The sequence below is a fragment of the Ischnura elegans genome (assembly GCF_921293095.1).
Source record: "Ischnura elegans chromosome 13 unlocalized genomic scaffold, ioIscEleg1.1 SUPER_13_unloc_2, whole genome shotgun sequence".
Taxonomy (NCBI): domain Eukaryota; kingdom Metazoa; phylum Arthropoda; class Insecta; order Odonata; family Coenagrionidae; genus Ischnura; species Ischnura elegans.
Window position 1 is genome coordinate 4,397,111 of NW_025791658.1, and position 21,226 is coordinate 4,418,336.

The window sequence follows — 21,226 nt, forward strand, 5'->3', positions numbered from 1 at the left end:
TTTCAAGTGACGTCACCAGATGTTATAGCTGACAGTGAGTGTAATTATGTCCGTGTGTATAGTTCAGTTGGCTTAAGAACATTGTGACTGTGATAGTGATCTGTGATAGGTTTTGGGAAACGTCTCTTTGTGCAGAATTCTTCTTTTCTGTGCCTTAAAAATATCTGACATCCTGCTGTGTCTTGAAGTGGTCTAAACAGCAGTATTTGTTGCTCCTGATTCACATTTTAAACATAGTAATCCACTTTTTATATAGAATTTTCCTGAACAAAGTTGATGTGATAGTTTTTAATAGTTTCAAGTGACGTCACCAGATGTTATAGCTGACAGTGAGTGTAATTATGTCCGTGTGTATAGTTCAGTTGGCTTAAGAACATTGTGACTGTGATAGTGATCTGTGATAGGTTTTGGGAAACGTCTCTTTGTGCAGAATTCTTCTTGTATATGCCTTAAAAATATCTGACATCCTGCTGTGTCTTGAAGTGGTCAAAACAGCAGTATTTGTTGCTCCTGATTCACATTTTAAACATAGTAATCCACTTTTTATATAGAATTTTCCTGAACAAATTTGATGTGATAGTTTTTAATAGTTTCAAGTGACGTCACCGGATGTTATAGCTGACAGTGAGTGTAATTATGTCCGTGTGTATAGTTCAATTGGCTTAAGAACATTGTGTCTGTGATTTTGACCTGTGATAGGTTTTGGGAAACGTCTGTTTGTGCAGAATTCTTGTTTTATGTGCCTTAAAAATATCTGATATCATGCTGTGTATTGAAGTGGTCTAAACAGCAGTATTTGTTGCTTCTGCTTCACATTTTAAACATAGTATTCCACTTTTTATATAGAATTTTCCTGAACAAAGTTGATGTGATAGTTTTTAATAGTTTCAAGTGACGTCACCAGATGTTTTAGCTGACAGTGAGTGTAATTACGTCCGTGTGCATAGTTCAGTTGGCTTAAGGACAATGTGCCTGTGATTGTGACCTGTGATAGGTTTTGGGAAACGTCTCTTTGTGCAGAATTCTTCTTGGATGAGCCTTAAAAATATCTGACATCCTGCTGTGTCTTGAAGTGGTCTAAACAGCAGTGATAATTGCTACTGGAGTGTGTTTTATTGTATCAGCTATTTGGTACTACAGTAGATTCCGTTTAATGGGTCCACCGGTTACTAGGGGCAGCTGCTTAATTGGGGCAGATCTTGAAGAACGGAACCCAATAGAGGAATATCCCAGAGTATTCTCCGCTTAATTCGGACAGCTAGCCACTTTATTGGGCCATGAGTCAGCGACATTGACTCTATACTCGCAACGAAATTAAAATTTTTTGTCTCCAGAATACTATTTTTTATATTTTCCTCCTTCGATTTACTCTCATTTTTCACAAATTGTCCTATTCTTGCCCTGTTTTGAAAGCTCTTGTTGTTATGCTATCCGCAAGAGGATTGGTCTTTTCTTTAATAGGACTTAATAAAAGACATTCATTCAGCGTCGCCCGAGGATGTAAACATTTTTTTAAACTAAATTGTTATAATTCTTCAAAATGATAATAAATTAACTAAACTCGCTGATTAATTAATCAAATTAATAGTTTAATTAAACTTATGTTGCATTATAAACATTCTTTAGTCTTCTTTTTACAATTTTAAAAGTTTTTTATGCCCATGTACAGGATAGTTCGCCTAATTGGGGCAGCCGCTTAATTGGGGCAAAGTGCAAAAGTCCCGATATGTCCCAATTAACCGGAATCTACTGTATATCAGGCAAGGAAGTTATTCACATTTCAATCATAGTATTCCACTTTTTATACAGAATTATCCTAAACAAGCTTGATCTGATTGGTTTTACCAGTGTTAAGTGATGTCACCAGATTTTATGGCTGATGGTGAATGTTAATTATTTGTATCTTCATAATTTTCTTAGCTTAAGGGCAATGTACCAGTGATTTTGACCTGTGATAGGTTCTTAAATACTTATGTTTGTGCAAAATTTTTCTCGTAAGTGCCTTAAAAACATCTGACATCCTGCTGTTTTGCTTTGAAGTCTTGAAGATTAGAAGATTTTGTCTTGAAGGGGTTTAAACAGCAGTGTTCATTGCTAGTGGAATGTGTTGCATTGTATTTTCTACGTTGTGCTATCTCAGGTTTCATGAAAAGGAAATGATTCTCACTTAAAACATAGTATTCCACTTTTTATACAGACTTTTCGCAAACAAATGTCATCTGATTGGTTTTACCAGTGTTTTTAAGTGACGTCATCAAATGTTATAGCCGATAGTGAGTGTTAATATTTTGTGCGTTCAAAGTTTTCGTAGCTTGAGGACGATGTACCAGTGATTTTGACCTGTGATAGGTTCTAAAAACTTCTGTTTGTGCAAAATTTTTCTCGAAAGTGCCTTAAAAATATCTGACATCTGGCTGTTTTGCGGTGTCTTGAAGAGATCATTGCTGCTGGAGTGTGTGTCATTTATACGGTACATGGTTATTTCTCAGGTTTAATGGAATAATTGTTGAGTTTGGTGCCATATTTGACTTTTCCAGTGTGCTGTTCAAATTGGCAACCTAGCACAAGTGATTTCAGATACCCCATGCCTGACATTTCCTGTGGAATGGATATCTTTATTTATATATCGATGGCTAAGATTTAAGTACACTTATCTCAATATTTGGCCGGTTTGACACAGGTATCTTAAACAAAGTTTAATAACATTAAAAAATAGAATTCAAGCAAAAAACAGCTCTTTCTTGGCAATTGTGCGCTTATTTTTCAGTTTTATGACTTTTTTGTGTTTAATTTTGGCGGACAATTAGAAAAATTAAATCGTTTTTTTTTTGCTCTCCTGAAAAGTTGCAATTTTTGAGATATGTGCTTTTAGAACTTATCCATGGATATGTTCGTAATAGAATGAGTCGATTCCACTTTCATTCAATTCCGATTCTTTCAAATCGATTTTCCGATTCTTCCAAATCGATTTTCCGATTCTCAATTCTGATTCCACCGCTGCGTAAGTATAATAATTAATAATTCATACCTACAACTGGGATGTTGATTTTTCAGTACCATTCTTGTCATTATAATATGACGGATTTGAATAGAATAAAATGACAAAGGTAATTAAGTGGCCCAAAAGGCTTATTTTTTTTACACGTTCCCTGCCTTGGACTTGTGGACGAATTCGCCCATTTCGCCGACGTGTTTTTCTTGTTTTAATGCTTGAATCCTTTGCATTTGAGTTTCCGTGTGCATTTGGCTACGCACGCCGCGTCGGTCACGTCATATACGCGTTTAACCGTAGCCTACGTTGTCTGGCGCAATGGATCTGAAAGGCACAGCGCGAGTGATTTTTCATTTAATCGCTCTATTAGGCGGCATTGACTCTTGACGCTCATAGTAGCTCTTTGTTTTGAAACGCACTATGCAGCCTTCTCGCTTAAGCCGTGTCCCAATTGGCCATTTGGCTATGCCAATTCCAGGATTTAGCCATGACGCCATCTTGGAAGGATGTCCCAACTCGTTAGCCAGCATTAGGGAGGGAATTTAGGCAGCTAACGCGGCCGCCAGATTTAGGCATCGAGGAGTGCATCCTTCGCCCCACTTTTCCCATGATTCAAAGCGTGCAAAGCGTCTTCAGGAGAAAGGGCATCATGGCTGTCAGCAAGGGATAGTACTTGTTTGCAAGTAGTGTTGATATTTTGAGACTTGTTCGAATAATTATTAATTTTTATTTTGTTTATAATAATGAAATTGCGTTAATGGAAGTGTAAGAATTACGGAGAAATTAGTTAAAGAGAAGGTGGCGTTAATTTTAACGCTAATTAATGTTTGTATGCTTCTTATAAGTATATATATATATATATTCCTATATGTATGTATATGTTATTTTATAACTTTTTATGCCGATCACATGTTATCTTTTGCTACCGTTTACTTTTCTAACGTGTTAAATAATGCTTATTGATGTTTATATATGCTTCTCATATATACTTAATTATGTAACACTATGTCTAAATTCTTAATTATGACTTTTTGTTCATTAGGTTAACACCCGTAAGAATAAACAATTATTATTATATCTTATTGGACAATCGAGTTGGGACACGGCTTTAGTTTGACTTCGGCCGTCCCCACGGGAAGTTGCTAAAGTTTTTGGATCAGAGAAGCTCATTAATTGCGCCCAAACTCATCACAATTTTAAAGGTATGTATTTTTGTTAGGCAGAATATTTTTAAAAGACATTTTCACTCGATGCTCCTACGATGTTTACTACTTGATGCTTGAATACATTTAGTGAAACTTAGTCACCTAAAGAGCGCGTTGTATCACAGCTAGCCGGATCGGTTCGGAGCCGTATGAAGGGGTGAAAACGGATGTGTTTATAATGAGTTTGGTCGGTCGAGAGTTAACTGGAGAGCTGATTATATTTTAAAACTAGGCCATTGAAATGCAAGGACATTCAGTGATACATCTGGGATTTAAAGCCGTGCTTTAAAGATTAAAATTATTCAGAGTTGATATTAAGGAAATGAGAATTGGTGTGAGTTTGAGATAGTTTCTTATCTGGGCTTAAGCGTATCGATGAAATCAGAATCGAGTCTAGGGCTGAGAATCGAATGAATGAAGAATCGATGCTTGGGATCGACTCATTCCTTGTTTCTAATAACATGATTGTTTTAAGCAAATTTCGTGTCTTGTAAAATGTTTATTGTTAGTGGTATACTTTACACTTTGTGTGCAATTGGGTGGCTTTTTTAAAGAGCTATTTTGATGTTGGTAAATGCTGCTGGAATCACATGATTAAGTTTTTATCTCATTCCAATGGCAGCTCAAATTTATTACCTGTTAAGTACAATACACTGTACCTGAGATTTGATGCAATTTTTTAAATCAATGTTATGATTATTATAATGGTAATAATTACTTTTTTTGATCTCAGGAATTTACAATGTAAAATATATACAATGAATAAATGTTCATGCAAAATCAAATACGTCTTTGAAAAAGATTCCTCAAGAAACTGAGTCGTGCTAAAATACGAGGGCTTAACCCTTTCACTGCTGGTCTATGTTTGTCAACGTCTTCTTCAAATCCTTCTCTGTCTCGGCTATGACTGCTATGTCGTCAGCAAATCGCAGCATACTAATTTTTTCTCCGTGGATATTGACACCCGAAGCTTTCTGCTTGATTTCGTTGATGGCTTTCTCTATGTAAGTACATTAAAAATTAAGGGGGAAAGCGCACAACCTTGCCTCACCCCTTTTCTTATTCTCGCTTCTGCACCGTTTGGTCCACATTTGATCACAGCTACTTGGTTTTTATACAAACTATGAATAATTCTACGATCATTGTAGAGTACGCCGATTTCTTTCAAAATTCTAAGCATTGAATTCCATTCCACGTTATCAAAGGCCTTCTCTAAATCGACAAATGCTATGAAGGTTGGTTTGTTTTTCTCCATTCTCTTCTCTATGATCATCCTAAGAGCCAAAATTGCTTCCTTTGTGCCCCTGCTTTTCCTAAATCCGAATTGGTCCTCATCCAGGAATTCTTCTGCTCTTCGTTCAATTCTCCTGTAAATGATTCTTGTCAGAATCTTCGACGCATGTGTCGTCAGGCTTATGGTCCTAAATTCTTCGCACTTCTCAGCTCTCTTCTTTTTGGGTATGGGAATGATGATGTTCTTCTCGAAGTCACTAGGTAAATCTCCTGTGGAGTGCATATCGCAGATAGTTTTATACAGTTGAGTTAAGACCTTTTCTCCTGCATTTTTTATCAACTCTGCTGGAATGTCATCTATTCCTGGGGCCTTATTCTTTCGCAGGTCTCTTACAGCAGCGTCAAATTCCGATCTTAAGATGCTTGCTCCAAGGTTATCCTTTTCAACTTCACTTTCCTCTTCGAGAACTTTTGAGCTAAGTTTGCTCCCGTTGTATAATTTCTCCAGGTATTCCTTCCATCTCTCGGCTTTGTCTTCGTTTTCAATTAGAATGTTTCCATTCCTGTCCCTTATGCTATTACATTTTGTGTTTCGTTCCTTGAAATGGTTCCTAAATATTCTATAGGCCGCTTCCACTTTCCCTTTAACGAGGTTATTTTGTACGTCCTCACATATGTTCCTCATCCACGCTTCTCTGGCTTCCCTCGCTTGGCGGCAAATTTCGTTCCTTATTCTCTTGTAGCAAGCCTGTCCTTCCTCAGTATTCGTATTCTTATACTTTCTCCTTTCTTCAATGAGGTCTAGGATTTCATCCGTGATCCATGGCTTTTTCTTAACACATTTTCTTATCCCTAGAACTTCTCTAGCGGCCTCCTGAAATCCACTTCTTAAGGTAGTCCAGTTATTCTCAACTGAGTTTTCAGACTGATCTAGTCCTATCTTGCGCTCCACTACTTCTTGAAAGGCCTGTTGATTTTTTGGCTCCTTAAGGTTCTCTAATTGCCACGTGTTCTTTGCTGATTTCTTCAATTTCTTGAATTTCAGATGGCATTTCATCATCACTAGATTATGATCACTGTCTATATCTGCCCCCGGGTAGCTTTTACAGTCCTTTATCTGGTTTCTAAACCTCTGCTTCACTAAAATATAGTCTAGTTGAAATCTTCTTTTGTCTCCTGGCATTTTCCATGTGTATCTTCTTCGCATGTGATTCTTAAATAGAGTGTTGGCAACCACTAATTTGTGTTCTGTGCAGAACTCTAACAGCCTTTCTCCTCTTTCATTTCTATTTCCTAATCCATATTTTCCGGTTATTCTTCCATCCTGACCTTCGCCGACGACAGCGTTCCAATCACCTAAAACAATAAGGTTTTCTTTACCCTTTACCTGTTTGATTACTTCCTTTATATCGTCGTAGACGTCTTCAACTTCTTCATCCTCGTAATCTGTCGTGGGCATGTAGACCTGTTCCACTACGGTATCTACCGGCTTAGTCTCTATCTTCACCATAACTATCCTTTCATTGTACTGTAGGAAGCTTTTCACACGCATTCCGGCGCTCTTTCTGAGCATTATCCCAACCCCAGCATTACCGTTCAGGGATCCTGTGTGTATAATCCTATAGCTTCCACTCTAAAAGTCTTCCTCCTCAGGCCATTTCATTTCGCTGATTCCTAGCACGTCGATATTCAATCTTTCCATTTCCACTTTAAGGTTTTCTAGCTTACCGCAAGTCCTGAGTGATCTCACGTTCCATGTACCTATCGTCATAACTTTATCACAATTGACCGAGAATTCCATCATGTCAGACAATTTACAGTTGGAGTAGCTGCGCCTCCTCGGGATAATAATGTGGTGGTTTCCCCTTGCCTTCCACATCGCAGTACTACAGCCGTTAAAGTAAATGTTACCACGCCTGAAGGGCAATGAGTGTCGCTGTACTGACCATCGTGATCTCCACCTTCACTCATATGAAGAAGAGCTGCTGCCCTCTCCTCCGGGTGATGTGAGGAATAATTGTTGGCGGCCTCTCATCGCCAAGTCACGGTATCTTCACAGGTTTAGTGTATCATTTAGATGGCCTATCTCACCCAGGGATAGACCCATACCACCTCGAATAACCGCCGCTTTTTGTCCACGACTGCTTATTCGACAAGTAAACTTGCTTATATCGCAGCTAACCTCTATATCTAGAGGTTGACCCACCATCCGCAATCCGGTGGACGCACTCGGTGGCTTAAAGCTCAGCCGCGAGAACTCAAAATTAATACAAGAAAATCGAAATACAGTGATCTGTTTACAATGAGTACGTTTTAAATTGTTAAGATATATGAGCAGGACTACTGCATATGATAAAAGAGTTGAATCAAATTGATATCTATTCAATCCACAACAACAACAAAATATCTTAATACAACCATTCCAACAGTGATCAGCAAAATCAATAGTGCATGGATACATGGGAATAAATACATACCTTTTCCCTTAAAATGCACAGTTAATCCTAATTAAAACACTATTCAATGAAATTATTCAGATAGATTCCGCCACCAATGACTTGGGTGTTACTTCCGACCCCAAACTAACTTTTCTTCCGCACCTCAACAAAATGAAATCCAAGGCCATGTCAGTCGTGGGAGTTCTTTATCGACTCACCACTATTACCGACCCAATCGCCATGAGAACTATTTTCACCGGTTGCGTTCTCCCAATCCTGGAGTACTGCTCCATTATTTACTCCACTGCCTGTCCCTCCAACCTTAAAATTCTTGAACGCACAGTTAATTTATTTATTTCAATAGTCCGACACCGTATTCCTCACCTCCGTAATTCTTCTCGCTCTGAAGTAATGTCTGTCCTATCATTGGTTCCATTATCCTCTCGTAAGGAATTTTCATGATCTTTCCTTCATTTCATACCCAGGATCAAAACTAGGGGGGGTGGGTGCAAGCCATGGCTGCTCAAGTTGTAGGTAAGATTTAAGCTTGGAAAATGTGAATGAAATCTACATTTTAAGGAAAATGTAACGGCTCTATATTAGTTTGTAAAATTATTTGATTGAAAATATATTTTTTTCCTTAAAGACATTTACGATTTTTGCTTCTGGGGGGGAGCAGCTGCCCCCTCCTGCCCCTCGCTGGGTAAGCCCATGCATCTCATCTGATTGTGTCGAATAATCGACTTCCTTAATATTTTAGGCGGTAATTAAACCATTTTCGTATACGTATTCAACAATTGTGATTTAAAAATTCTATCTGATCTGGAAATATAGTGTGGCTCTAATATTATGTTCTCGGTATCGCACTTAAAGATATCCATTCTCAATTGTTCAAGCAATCTAAGCCTAGCGCGCAGCCTCCGAGTCTCCAGCGGCTCCCAGCCTAATTCGCTTAACATCTGGGTAACACTGTCTGTACGCCCGTGGCAATTTTCCTCGAACCGCGGAGCCTTCCTTTGTATTTTAAAATCAGTTCATGGATCAAGTCTTTCTGCATCGCATCTCTTATGCTCGCTGCATATTCAAGATATGTAAATGCTAGCGGCCTTTAAGTGGTTTTGTCAATCAATCACACTTTGGACGGTCATATACGGCTTTATACATGTGATTACTTGTAGTATGATCATTGATCAGGTAAACCCGGCAGTGATTTCAAGGGAATAATATTTCAGGAACATATATGTATACATCCTGTGGGCTAGGCAACCACTCTATTACACTCATGCATATTGTGATGCATAACGTATTAGGATAAATGCACCAAAAAAAGGAAGGCTGTAATCAATTCATCTGTACAATGTTCGTTGTCATTACTTTTATTCTCTAACCAATTTTTTTATATTTTGATTGTGTTTTTAAGTAAAAAGATACCTTTCAATACTTTTTCGATGCGACGCTTACTTCTTTATCTAATACTGCCGAATTATCGACGTACTAAATCTTCAACACTAGCAACACCGGACTGGGGCACACACCTCGTAGAACTACCGAATGGAGTCATTTGGACTCCTACCTTATAATTGTTTATTTTTGCTGTTTATATCCGATTTTATTGATAAATTGCTTTAGTTTATCATTTTTGTTTAAAATTGAAATATTTCAGTCGTGGTTTTTATAAAAAATGATTTTTTTTAAATGCAAGGTTGGACAGTATTGCTATGAAATTCTTTTTTCTTACATGTTGTATTGTTTTAATGGGATTATCACTAAGGAATTGGATTAAAAAGGAAAACATGAAACGTTTCACCATATTTATCATCATGTATTATCATGTTTAAACGAAAAAAAATATCACGTAGGGTACATGGAAGGTGAGGAAATAATTTAATAAAATAAAAAATATTTTAATTACATTTGGTAACCCTTCTCTTTGGTAGTCAAAGGTAAATTTTGATAAATATATTCTATTCTTTTCTAAAGCTGTTTTTATTGCAAGAGCATTTTTAAAAGCTATTTTTATCGCATATTATGTGTCAAAAATTAATAAAAACCACGGAATTTCAGGCCGGCATTCGTAAAATATTAGTCAGAGCAGACCTTATTTAAGCCAAGCGCTATCTGCTAGCAGGGCACTCTACTACCTGCTAGCAGCCTACATCGTAACGGCGCTCATAGCCTCGCACCAAGGTGGCCTCACGCGGCGGCAGTCGGAACCAGAATGACGTCACACGGGCTTTTCCCAGCATTCATACTTAGAGCGTTTTCGTGCGCTTGAAATTTTTCACTTTCCATTTGATCGCGAAAAATGATATCGTCATTTAAAAATCTGAAAGCGTGAAATGCGTACCCCAGGAATAATAATCTTTCGATTCAGCGAATAAAAAAATAATAGGAAACCACCCTATTACAGATTTAAAATAGTAAACTTTTCGGGAAGATGTTACTCAAAATATTTTTATCAATTTAAAGCTCTTAAAAACTTTAATAAATTATGATAAATGACAAAAAAGTACCAAAGACAACATTTAACTCCTAGCGGTACCGCTAGGTGTTGACGGGTTAGGGGGAGAAATATTTATCCTGGACTGACGACAGCTGATGGGCCGACGACAGCTATTCTGCATAATGGGGGCTACAGCTGCATCCACGACCTTTAATATTGGCGTTTACATTCTCAGCAGAAACTCGATGTGCCCACTGACTAACTGTACTTCGATCAACATCATCATCTCTGTAGAGTATACAGTGTACACCCTATTCAACATTTCATTAATGTTTCCTACCGTCTCATTCTCTCAATAAAGGAATTCCATTACAGCGCATTGCTTTTTTACTCTGCTACCAAATAGCAGCCTGCATCGTGGCACCGCTCACACCCTCGTACCAAGGTGGCCTCACACAGAGATAGCTGGAACCAGAATGACGTCACACGAGCTTTTCCCAGCATTCATACCTAGCCGTCGGGTTTGAAATTTTTCACTTTTCATTTAATCGCAAAAAATAGGTATCGCCATTTAAAAATCTAAAAGCGTGAAATACGTTCTCCACAATTAATAATCTTTCGATTTAGGCAATTAAAAAAATATAGTGAACCACCCTACTTTGTGTCAGGAAATTTGTGTTCATTAGTTTTGGAGTTGCTCTCGTAATATAATCAATACGGCAAGAATTTAAGGAACATATATTTAATCGGTATCTTTTCTTCATTCCAGATTCCTTCCCGGTCATCACTAGGGGTTCTTAGAAGATACTTGATTTTGGAAGAAATTACCTTGGCAACTGAAATAACAAAGCAGTTATCGTCTATGCCCAGCAGCTTATCGAGAGGACCAAGATTACTTGCCTTAACAGATCTATGCACAATATTCATTTCGCTTCGATGCCGCACAAACGCTTCTTGCTGAAGCATTGAAGAGAAAGTAGTTGATGGACGTGCGACCAGATTTTTCAAAGAACACCAATTCATAGCCACTGTAGTTAATAACTACTCCCAGAAATTTTACGGTCGCGATTTCTCGAACCTTCCCACCCAAGACATAGGGGATGAGATAGATGCATGCATCCTGGTCCAAGTTTCCGAGCTGAACCCGGTGCCTCCACAGAATCAGACGACCTCGCCCAATATTGTAGTTTTTGTTATCTACTTATGCTCGAATGATGTAGTTTACTATAGGAAAATGGTGCACGTATCTGAGCCTGAGGGAGATGAGGAAATTGTGAGAACACATGACCCAGGTGTCCAGCCGGATCCACAGTCGTTACTGCACCCGTAGACGTGATTTCAGCAAACATTCAGCTCCACATTTCTTAGAAAGGTGCAATTTTTTCTGCAGAAATGAATCAAGTATTTGAGCCTGATGGAAAAATTGAAACAAATGCCGAATCTCAGTGCTTGGAAGCGTCAACTTTAGCAACTGTGCCAGCAAGTCTTACCGTATCCGGTGCCCAGAAACCTGAGACGTCCCGTGGAAGTATGAACCAAGTTTCTGAGCCGACTCGAATACACGGAAGCGATGATGGAGCCGGGCGTCTTTGCGGTGACTCGACCGAAGAGAAACGGTTTGCATCCCATGGGTGCATAGAAGACGAGATGTTCATGGCAGTCAAAAGCAAATCTGTGGACGATTGCGAGGACCTCTTTGATAAAATTGCTGATATCAACGCGATTGGAGAAAATGGTGCGACGCTCCTGCAGTTTGCGGTCGAAATGGGACGATTGGATTGGACGGAAAAACTTTTAAGCATGGGTTCGGATCCTAATTTGTGCGATAAACCGGGTTTGACGGTTTTGTCGTCGGCAGAAGATTTGTGCCGTGAGTTTCCCGGCGATTCGGAGCGTAAGATAATCCTGAGGTTGGTCAAGTTTGCCTCCAGGTTTGGGTGCAAAGGAAGAGTAGCATCAGACGCACACCTCGGCTCGGAAAGCAGCAACTCCCTATCCGATAGGGACGAGGGTAAAAGAGTGGTTTATATTGATGATATGGGAACACGAGATGGGTTGGATGGAGGAATCATCGGGACTACCTGCGCCGAGGAGATTAATAAGGGCGAAGGTGAAGCGGATATGAAAATTTCTTCCGTTGACTGTGAGGTTGATGCAGGCGTCAAATGTGGCTCGGATGCTGCGCATATTCTGTCGAAAAGGGGTCAATGTGAAGAGACATCCATTGTTCTGGGTGACACAGCGCGCGGACGGTACGTTGACGAAGAAATTGATGGATGCGTTGGGGTTAAAAACGAAAATGAGGTAGCTTTTGGTGGAGGAAATGTGACGAAGTCTGTGGAAAACGTTTTCACCGACGTTTCAGGAGGTCCAGACAATTTCGGGGATGAAAATGGCTCAACATCCGGCCCTTTTAATAGGTTAGAATCGAGTGTTAGTGCTGATGACGGGACTTCCAGCGTTAGTAGTGGTGGCGCATCGCGTGTTAGTGTTAGGGAGAATGTCATATCCTTTCTGAACAGGAGCCTGAAGTTACAGCCGGTAGAAGTCGGTGAAATTGCCGTCAGCCGAATAGGAACTTCTCCGGGACATAGTCGAAACAGTAACATGATTCCTGGCCAAACCGATAGTCCTGGCGCATGCAGTATAAATTGTGATGCGACATGTGCCAAGGAAGAAATATACGTTGGACCTCCGCTTGACGCTCGTCACGTGTTTCTAAAAACGCGTGGAGGAAACCAAAGTGACGCATTGGCCAAGGAACTTGCCGTTGGCGGAAGTGACGTTGGCGCTGAAGCGAGTGGGAGGATTGGAAGTGACGGAGCGGGCGGAAGAAACGGAAGTGACGTAGCTACCGGAACACGTGGGGAGAACGGAAGTAAAGACTGCGAGGGTGGGAAGTCACGTGGGAGAAACGGAAGTGAAATTGTTGTCAATGAGCTCAGCGGAAAAGGATGTGACGCTGGTGCCGAAGTACGCGGCGGAAACGAAAGTGACGTAGTAGCTACAGAAGCGCGTCGTAAGAACGGATGTTTCGTTGCTAGGGAAGAAGCGCGTGGCGTAAACATGAGCGACGACATTGTGGGGCCACAGAGAGACGATATCCATGCGTTCACTGATGAGTCTGGAGTTAATTCATGCCACGAAGTGTGCGAGACATTAACTCATGAGGTAGAGTGCTACAAGTCGACCGTGGAAGAGAGGATGGATAAGTTGAAGTCGATAATAGTCGAGCTGAGCCAAAAAGTCGACTTTCTCTCGCTGCAGTCTGCATTGCTGAAGGAAGACACGCGGACTTTGATAGACAGCGCTGCCATTCGCGGGACGACCGTAAGCGACATCAGAACGGAGGTGGCCTCTATGAAAAGGGAATTTTTGTCTAAACTAGAGGAGGCCGAGTCATCGTCGATGGTGGGAAATAACGCTAGAAAGGTGAAGGCGGCGAAGGGAACCTCTTTTACAGTCTTTAAAGAAATAGCTCCAGCAGACACGGTCCATAATATGCGGGGGCATAGCATATCGTCCTCCTTTGCCGAAGATGTGGGTAGCTCCAAATCAGGGATTGGGAATGTTGCTCACGAATCGGATCCTTCAAGTGAATTTGGATCTTGCAGGATTGAAGAGAGTGCGACGGATGTTTCTGCACGTGAATCATTGGACGAAATGGGACACAAGGATGCTGTGTATAGGACTCAGGGGTCTACTGTGTCCTCAGAAGAGAAATATCAACGCATTCCTGAGCCAGAGACTACAGTTGAGGAGTGTCTGGTTGCAGTCGAAGCGGCAGCCGTGAATATTCCAAATCTATCCGGAAGCGACGTCTTCAGGGGATGGGTTGGTGAACCTGCGGCCAATTCAGTAGACTTTGAACCTGTACATCAAAAGGAAGAGGTCTACACTGAAATTTTAGACGTGAAAGAAGTATTGATGAGACATTTGCAAGCTATGGCCGATTGCTTTGGCGAATCGGTAAACGTGGAGAAGATGGTCAAAGCTTATCCCGGTCTGTCTTCTTTGGGGCCCATAAATCATACTCCTAGGAAAAGAGCTGTTGACAGCGCCGTGCCTGCGGTCAACCCCAAAGCTCGTGCGCAATGCGTCAATGCGCTGCTTCGCGTGTCGAGTTGCTTGGGTCCGCAAAACAGTCTCGATACCCTAGCAACCTACTACAATGTGATCTACGACCAAGGGCGTCTCGCGTCCGCCATGATGGAATTTTTGCGACTCCATCGGAGTGGCGGTTTGGCGATAAAAGCGGACTTTAAGAACAGGCACGTGCTGAGAATGAAGCCCATCTTTTCGAATTTGGACGGGAAGAAGGCGGTGGGGAAGGTGAACAAGGTCCACGTGGACTTCTCCGTGCGCACCGTCTACGTGGGAGCCAAGACGAGGGGAGTGTACACGAAAGACCACGTGATCGCATGGATCGCCATTGCGCTAACTCGGCTCTCCATATTCCTGGCGTTCGGTAACGGAGGCAAACCTTATCACGAGTGGGACAGGGATTCTGAGGAAAAATTTGGGAGGATCGTGGAGGAGGCGAAGCTCTATTTGACCTGGGATGGGCCTGACAATGTCGATGAATACATACTCGGTGCTCTGGGGTGGGAGAAACAGGAGTCGAAGGAAGTGGCGCTTATATCGGCGGTTCCTGGAATTATTGCGCATCACGGAGTAGTAGAAGGATTAAGAATATTGCGTGAGCAGGTGCCTACTTTGCTTTACTATTACGAACAACACGTGGTAACGCGATTTGAGCTTGGCTTAGTGAATCTTTGAAGGGACATGAAAATCCATTCTTTATCATGGTTAATTACTTTATTTTTTAGTACAAACCAAGCTTGTGTCTCATATAGGTTTGATGAATGTTTAATGCTGTATATTTTCACTCTAGATATATTTATGAACGAAAAAACTCCAAAAAATATCAATTGATGTATTAATTCAAGTATATCAAGTAGCCACCATAGAAGAGGTATATTATGTTGAGAATATTGAGTCTTCAAGTGCCAACATTTCTTTAATATCACGAACAACACGTGGTACCACTGTTTGAGCTTGGCTTAGTTAGCTAAACTTTGAAGGGACATGAAAATACATTCTTTATCATGGTTAATTACTTTATTTTTTATACAAACCAAGCTTGTGTCTCATTTAGGTTTGATCAATGTTTAATGCTGCATATATTCACTTTAAATTTATTTATGAACGAAAAACTCAAAAAAATATCAATTGATGTATTAATTCATTTATATCAAGTAACCACCATAGAAGAGGTATATTATGTTGAGAATATTGAGTGTAGGAGTGCCAACTTTGCTTTACTATTATGAGCAACATGTGGTACCGCGATTTGAGCTTGGCTAGTTAGTTAAACTTTGAAGGGACATGACAATCCATTCTTTATCTTGGTTAATTACTTTATTTTTTGGTACAAACCAAGCTTGTGTCTCATATAGGTTTGATGAATGTTTAATGCTGCATATATTCACTTTAAATTTATTTATGAACGAAAAACTCCAAAAAATATCAATTGATGTATTAATTCAAGTATATCAAGGAGCCACCATAGAAGAGGTATATTATGTTGAGAATATTGAGTCTTCAAGTGCCAACATTTCTTTAATATTACGAACAACACGTGGTAACGCGATTTGAGCTTGGCTAGTTAGTTAAACTTTGAAGGGACATGACAATCCATTCTTTATCTTGGTTAATTACTTTATTTATTATTACAAACCAAGCTTCTGTGTCATATAGGTTTGATCAATGTTTAATTCTGTATATTTTCACTCTAAATATATTTATGAACAAAAAACTCCAAAAATATCAATTGATTTATGTATTCAAGTGTATCAAGTAGCCACCATAGAAGAGGTGTATTATGTTGAGAATATTGAGTCTACGAGTGCCAACTTTGCTTTACTATTACGAGCAACACAAGGTACCGCGATTTGAGCTTGGCTTAGTTAGTTAAACTTTGAAGGGACATGAAATTCCATTCTTTATCATGGTTAATTACTTTATTTTTTGGTACAAACCAAGCTTGTGTCTCATTTAGGTTTGATCAATGTTTAATGCTGCATATTTTCACTTTAAATTTATTTATGAACGAAAAAACTCCAAAAAATATCAATTGATTTATTAATTCAAGTATATCAGGTAGCCACTATAGAAGTAACTTCGCATAAAGAGGCACATTATGCTGAGAATATTGCGTCAAAAAGAGACAACTTTGCTTTAATATTACGAACAACATGTCATACCACGGTTTGAGCTGGTCTTACCTCGTTAAACCGTAAAGGGTGATGAAACTCCATTGATTATCATAGTTGTTTACTTCGTTTTATGCAAAACTGTGGCTCAAATAGCTTTGATCAATGTTCAACGCTACAAATTTTCACTTTATTTAAATGATGAACAAAAAACTATAAAAAGTACATTAAACTAATGCATTATTTCCAGTATATTATGTTTCCATCATAGATTTAACTTAGTAAAATGAGTTACGTCATTATGTTGAGTATACTGTGTCAAAAAGTGCCAATTTTGCTTTACTATTACGAAAAAACGTGGGTTCCTCGGTTTGTCTTGGCTTACTCAGTTAAGCCGTAAAGGAAGATGAAATTCCATCCATTATCACGGTTGTTTAATTCTGTCTGTGTTATTCAATCTGAACTTGTGGCTAAAATAGGGTTAATAATAATAATTGTAAATATTTTCACTTTAATTATATTTTTGAACTAAATAAAATGTATTAAAATAGGAATGATGTGTTATTTATAGTGTATCAAGCAGCCATCAACGATTTGACTTCGCATAAAGCGATATTTTATGTTGAGAATACTGCGTGAGCTATCACCCACTTTGTTTTGTTATTACGAAAAATATGTGAATCTACGGTTTGAGATTGGCTTAAGCCTGAGTCACACGATAATTTTTTTTCGTCGCGAAAGTGATCACTATCGCGATCACTGCGCAAAATGATCGTCGCCGGCAATTGTTTTTCGCGATCGCGATGAGGATTCCCATCGCTATTTTTCATCACTCGTCCGGTCGCTTTTTCCATCGCTAAAACCGTCCCTAAAACCCCACATCAGCCAATCGGAACGCATTCCCCTATGGAGCGATTGCAGCGCAACGTTTGACAATTGTGGGAATGACATAGATAAACAAACACGCTATATATTTTCGTGATGTGGGTCCCATGACAACGAGCTGTGATATTGGAAATGATGCGAAAAGCGACGGCGGGAGTGACCGTGTGATTCAGAAAAATGATCGCTTTTCGCGACGGGAAAAGTGATCGCGATAGTGATTACTTTCGCGACGAAAAAAAATGATCGTGTGATTCAGGCTTTACTAGCAAGTATAGGTCACGCACCGTGGTCCGCCTTTTTTAATGCCGTATTTTTTATGGCATTCGTAATGGCGAACACATCTCTGGACTGATAGTGGTTCCATTGAATGGGCCTCACTTTGGCCGTGATTAATTTTCATGTGGTACTTTTAGCAAGCCCTCTATATAGGTCTAAAATGACTCACCGTCGCACAGGTTGGTCAGATGATATAGTGGTTAGCGTCGTCGTCTCTCGCCCAGGCGACCAAGGTTCGGGGCACGAATAAATAAACAAATTGTTTGTTTATTACTCCAAAAAATAAAAAGTACAGAATTAAATTAATTACATAAAACGGAGTAACTTTAGGTAGCCATTAAGGAGAACCTGTTTTCATGCTACCATCAATTACATAGGGTCATGCTGACATATAAAAATGTAGGCACAGCATTTCAATTGAAGTAAGTACGTACATTTAATACATGGTATTATATCATAGAAAAAAATCCTCCATACTTTGCATTCTGAACAACCAAGACTGTATATTTTTCGTGATTACGTTATTATTTTTTGCTTTCAGACATGAATCGGGTAATAAGTTGTAACATAATGTAAACAAGCCACCATGTTGTTTGTAAATAATTTAAAACTAACAATGGTAGTGAGGGACGCGGAGAGAAGGAGGAGAGGAGTCGTGTATGGAGAGAAGGAGGAGGCAGACGCGTTAAAAAGAAAGATCGGAAGAAAGACTAAAGTAGCGGTGTATTGAGAGAGCAGAGGAAGAGATACGGCAGAATTCAAGATCGGCAGAAAGAAGAAGAGGACGCAGACCAAAAGCAGGCGCCTACGAGAGAGAAAGAGACCGGAGGAAAAGGGATACGGCAGAACTCAAGATCCCCACTGTTACAGTTCATGGCAGTGGTTCAGTGAGTGGTAGCACAGCTAGTACAAATGGGATTGTAATAGTCATGGCGGCTTGTTGATGTTGTTTATGCTCACGAGTTTTAAATTGTAAAATTTCTTTATAAAGTGTTATAAAAATCATTTGTTAAGTTAGAGAAGTGGAAAATTAATTAAAACGTTACAAAGTTGTACACTTTTGGGCCTATAAACAAGAAACAACGTTTATAAAGCGTAAGGTTAGGCCTTGGTAAAGTAATACGTGATCTTCGTAGGGTGAAGGAAGGACGGTTGTATAATAATAACCCCGTATTTCCACTTCTCATGAAAAATCGACGTAAAACCTTGTAAATAAAAAAATGTCTCAAGGGAAGCAAGCCTATACTACAAAATAAAGGAAAGGGTGAAATAAAACGTACATTACAACGACTAAAAAAATAATTTTCGACCATTTCGTTATTTATGATCGGAGCACTTCGTGTTTCATATCATTCTTCTTAGCTTTTTTTTTAGTACTTCAAAAACATGCTATTTAGATTGAGATAGAATAAGAATGATGGCTCATGGGGAGCCCTGTTAGGGTACAGCACACCGGTGCCGGGACCCAGCAATCTCGCTGATACGCCCGATCACCCGGGGAGGGGCTCGAGAGGAAGGAAAAAGGCTCCGCCGCGATGGGAGCCCGACAACGCCTGTGGGGGTAAGGGAAGGGTTGGATGGGACGGGGACATAGGCGGGATTTAGGGGGAGGGCACGGGGGCACGTGCCCCTCCCCCCCAGACGCTTAAAACATAGACAAAACTTTTAATACGGTTATCACTGCGTTTGTTTTATTTTGGTTGCTACGGAGTCTCGATCATTTACTTAAATATAGTAATTACTATATGGTATAGCTAAATACAACAACTTTCATATCTAAATAAAGAGAATATTATTATTATTGCATAAGTTACAATTTGGCAACTGGCCAGGTGGTAACATGTATATACAAAAAAGAAAAACACAACATCCCCACAAAGTCACATATCAACTAGACAGTTGTACAAATTTTAAAATTTCTAAAAAATTAAATACTTTTTCAGCTTTATCTTAAATATTTTTACATTGCTAGGAAAGGGCTCAAATAACTCTGCAGGCAATCTGTTCCAATCTTCAATTGTTTTATTCAGGTATGAAAATTTTTTACCATCGGTCCCCTGCGCATTTGATTTTGAACTGATGATCGTTCCTACCAATGAAATTAGGTTTTCCCACTTCATTGCTTAATTCCCTCCATGCTTTATCCCCTTAGTATATTTTATACATACCGCAGAGTCGGTTTCTTTTTCTCCTACTTTCCAAAGATTCCCACCCTAGTATTTTTAACATGCCTGATACGCTCTCTATCCTCCGATGCCTACCCAAAACGTATCGATCCGCTTTTCTATGAACTCTCTCCAAGAAAAAGCTTATTTAAGTTTAAGTTAGTTAAGTAAGAAAAAGTTTATTAGTAATTGTTGTATTAAAAAAATCTCAAATACGAGAAGACCTGTCGGACTCTTGTGCGCCCCCCAGAAAAAATTCCTGGATCCGCCTCTGGGCGGGGAAAAAACACCTTAACGCGAATATCGAGACTCAAATCACCGATGGCAGCGCTGAAGGCAGTGACGTAATTTGCCAACATGGCCGACGCATCGAGGATAGTGATGTGATGATAAGATACGTGTAATGGGACGAATCGTCGCGCCACTGCGAAAATTAAAGTAGAAAATATCAAGGAAGATTTTTCGAAGTTTTGAGGTGTTTCGATTCCATGAGGCAACGACAAATAGCAAATAGCAGTTATGATTAAGAAATAATTAAATTATAGCTAAAATATATCCACTACTATCTCACGGCGTTTACTAAAAGGGTTCCTAATGACCATAAATGCGTGACTCCGATCATCATCACTGGTCAACAATCCTAGGATTGGTTTGACGCAGCTCTCCACTCAGTTCTCCTATCAGCTAATCTTTTCACGCCTACGTATTTCTTCTCTTTCACATCTCTCTTTACTTGTTCCATATATTTTGTTCGAGGTCTTCCTTTTCCATTCTTGCCTTCCACTTGTCCTTCAACGGTTGTCTTCATCAGGCCATCATGTCTCAAGATGTGGCCTATAAGGTTGTTCCGTCTTCTTATTAAGGTTTTCATGAGGCTTCTCTTCTCTCCTACTCTTCTTAGAACTTCCTCGTTACTAATTCGGTCGATCCATTTGATTTTCATCATTCTTCTGTAGCACCACATTTCGAAGGCCTCTATCCTTGCTTTCTCCGCTGCGGTCATTGTCCATGCCTCACTTCCGTATAGGAGCATACTCCAGATGTAGGTTCTTATAAATTGTTTCTTTACATCCATATTTAAGTTTCCCGCTGTAAGCAGGTCTCTCTTTTGGTGGAATGCTCTCTTCGCCTGGGCTATTCTGCTGATAATTTCTTTCTTGCTTCTCCCATCACTAGTTATCTTGCTTCCCAAATATCAGAATTCATCCACTTCTATCAGTTTTTGCCTCCCTATTTTAATGTTTGTCTTGACTTCTTCTCTTCTGCTGCATACTAAGATCTTGGTTTTCTTTGTGCTTATTTTCAGTTGATATCTACTCATTACCCTACCCATATTAACCAGAATATTTTTCAAATCCTTCTCTGTTTCTGCTA

General features: G+C 39.6%; 1 protein-coding gene across 3 annotated transcripts in view; it reads left to right on the forward strand.

The window, feature by feature from the left end:
• The window catches only part of LOC124172643, a 32,548-nt gene extending 15,472 nt beyond the window's left edge, over positions 1-17,076 (forward strand). For 2 of the 3 annotated variants that reach the window (XM_046552090.1, XM_046552089.1), the window contains one exon: positions 11,081-17,076. In XM_046552090.1, the coding sequence (XP_046408046.1) occupies positions 11,704-15,090 (3,387 nt within the window). In that variant the 5' untranslated portion in view covers positions 11,081-11,703 and the 3' untranslated portion in view covers positions 15,091-17,076. The remainder of the gene's footprint in view (positions 1-11,080) is intronic. The other variant, XR_006868229.1, reaches the window with a different exon arrangement.
• Positions 17,077-21,226: the final 4,150 nt, after the last annotated feature.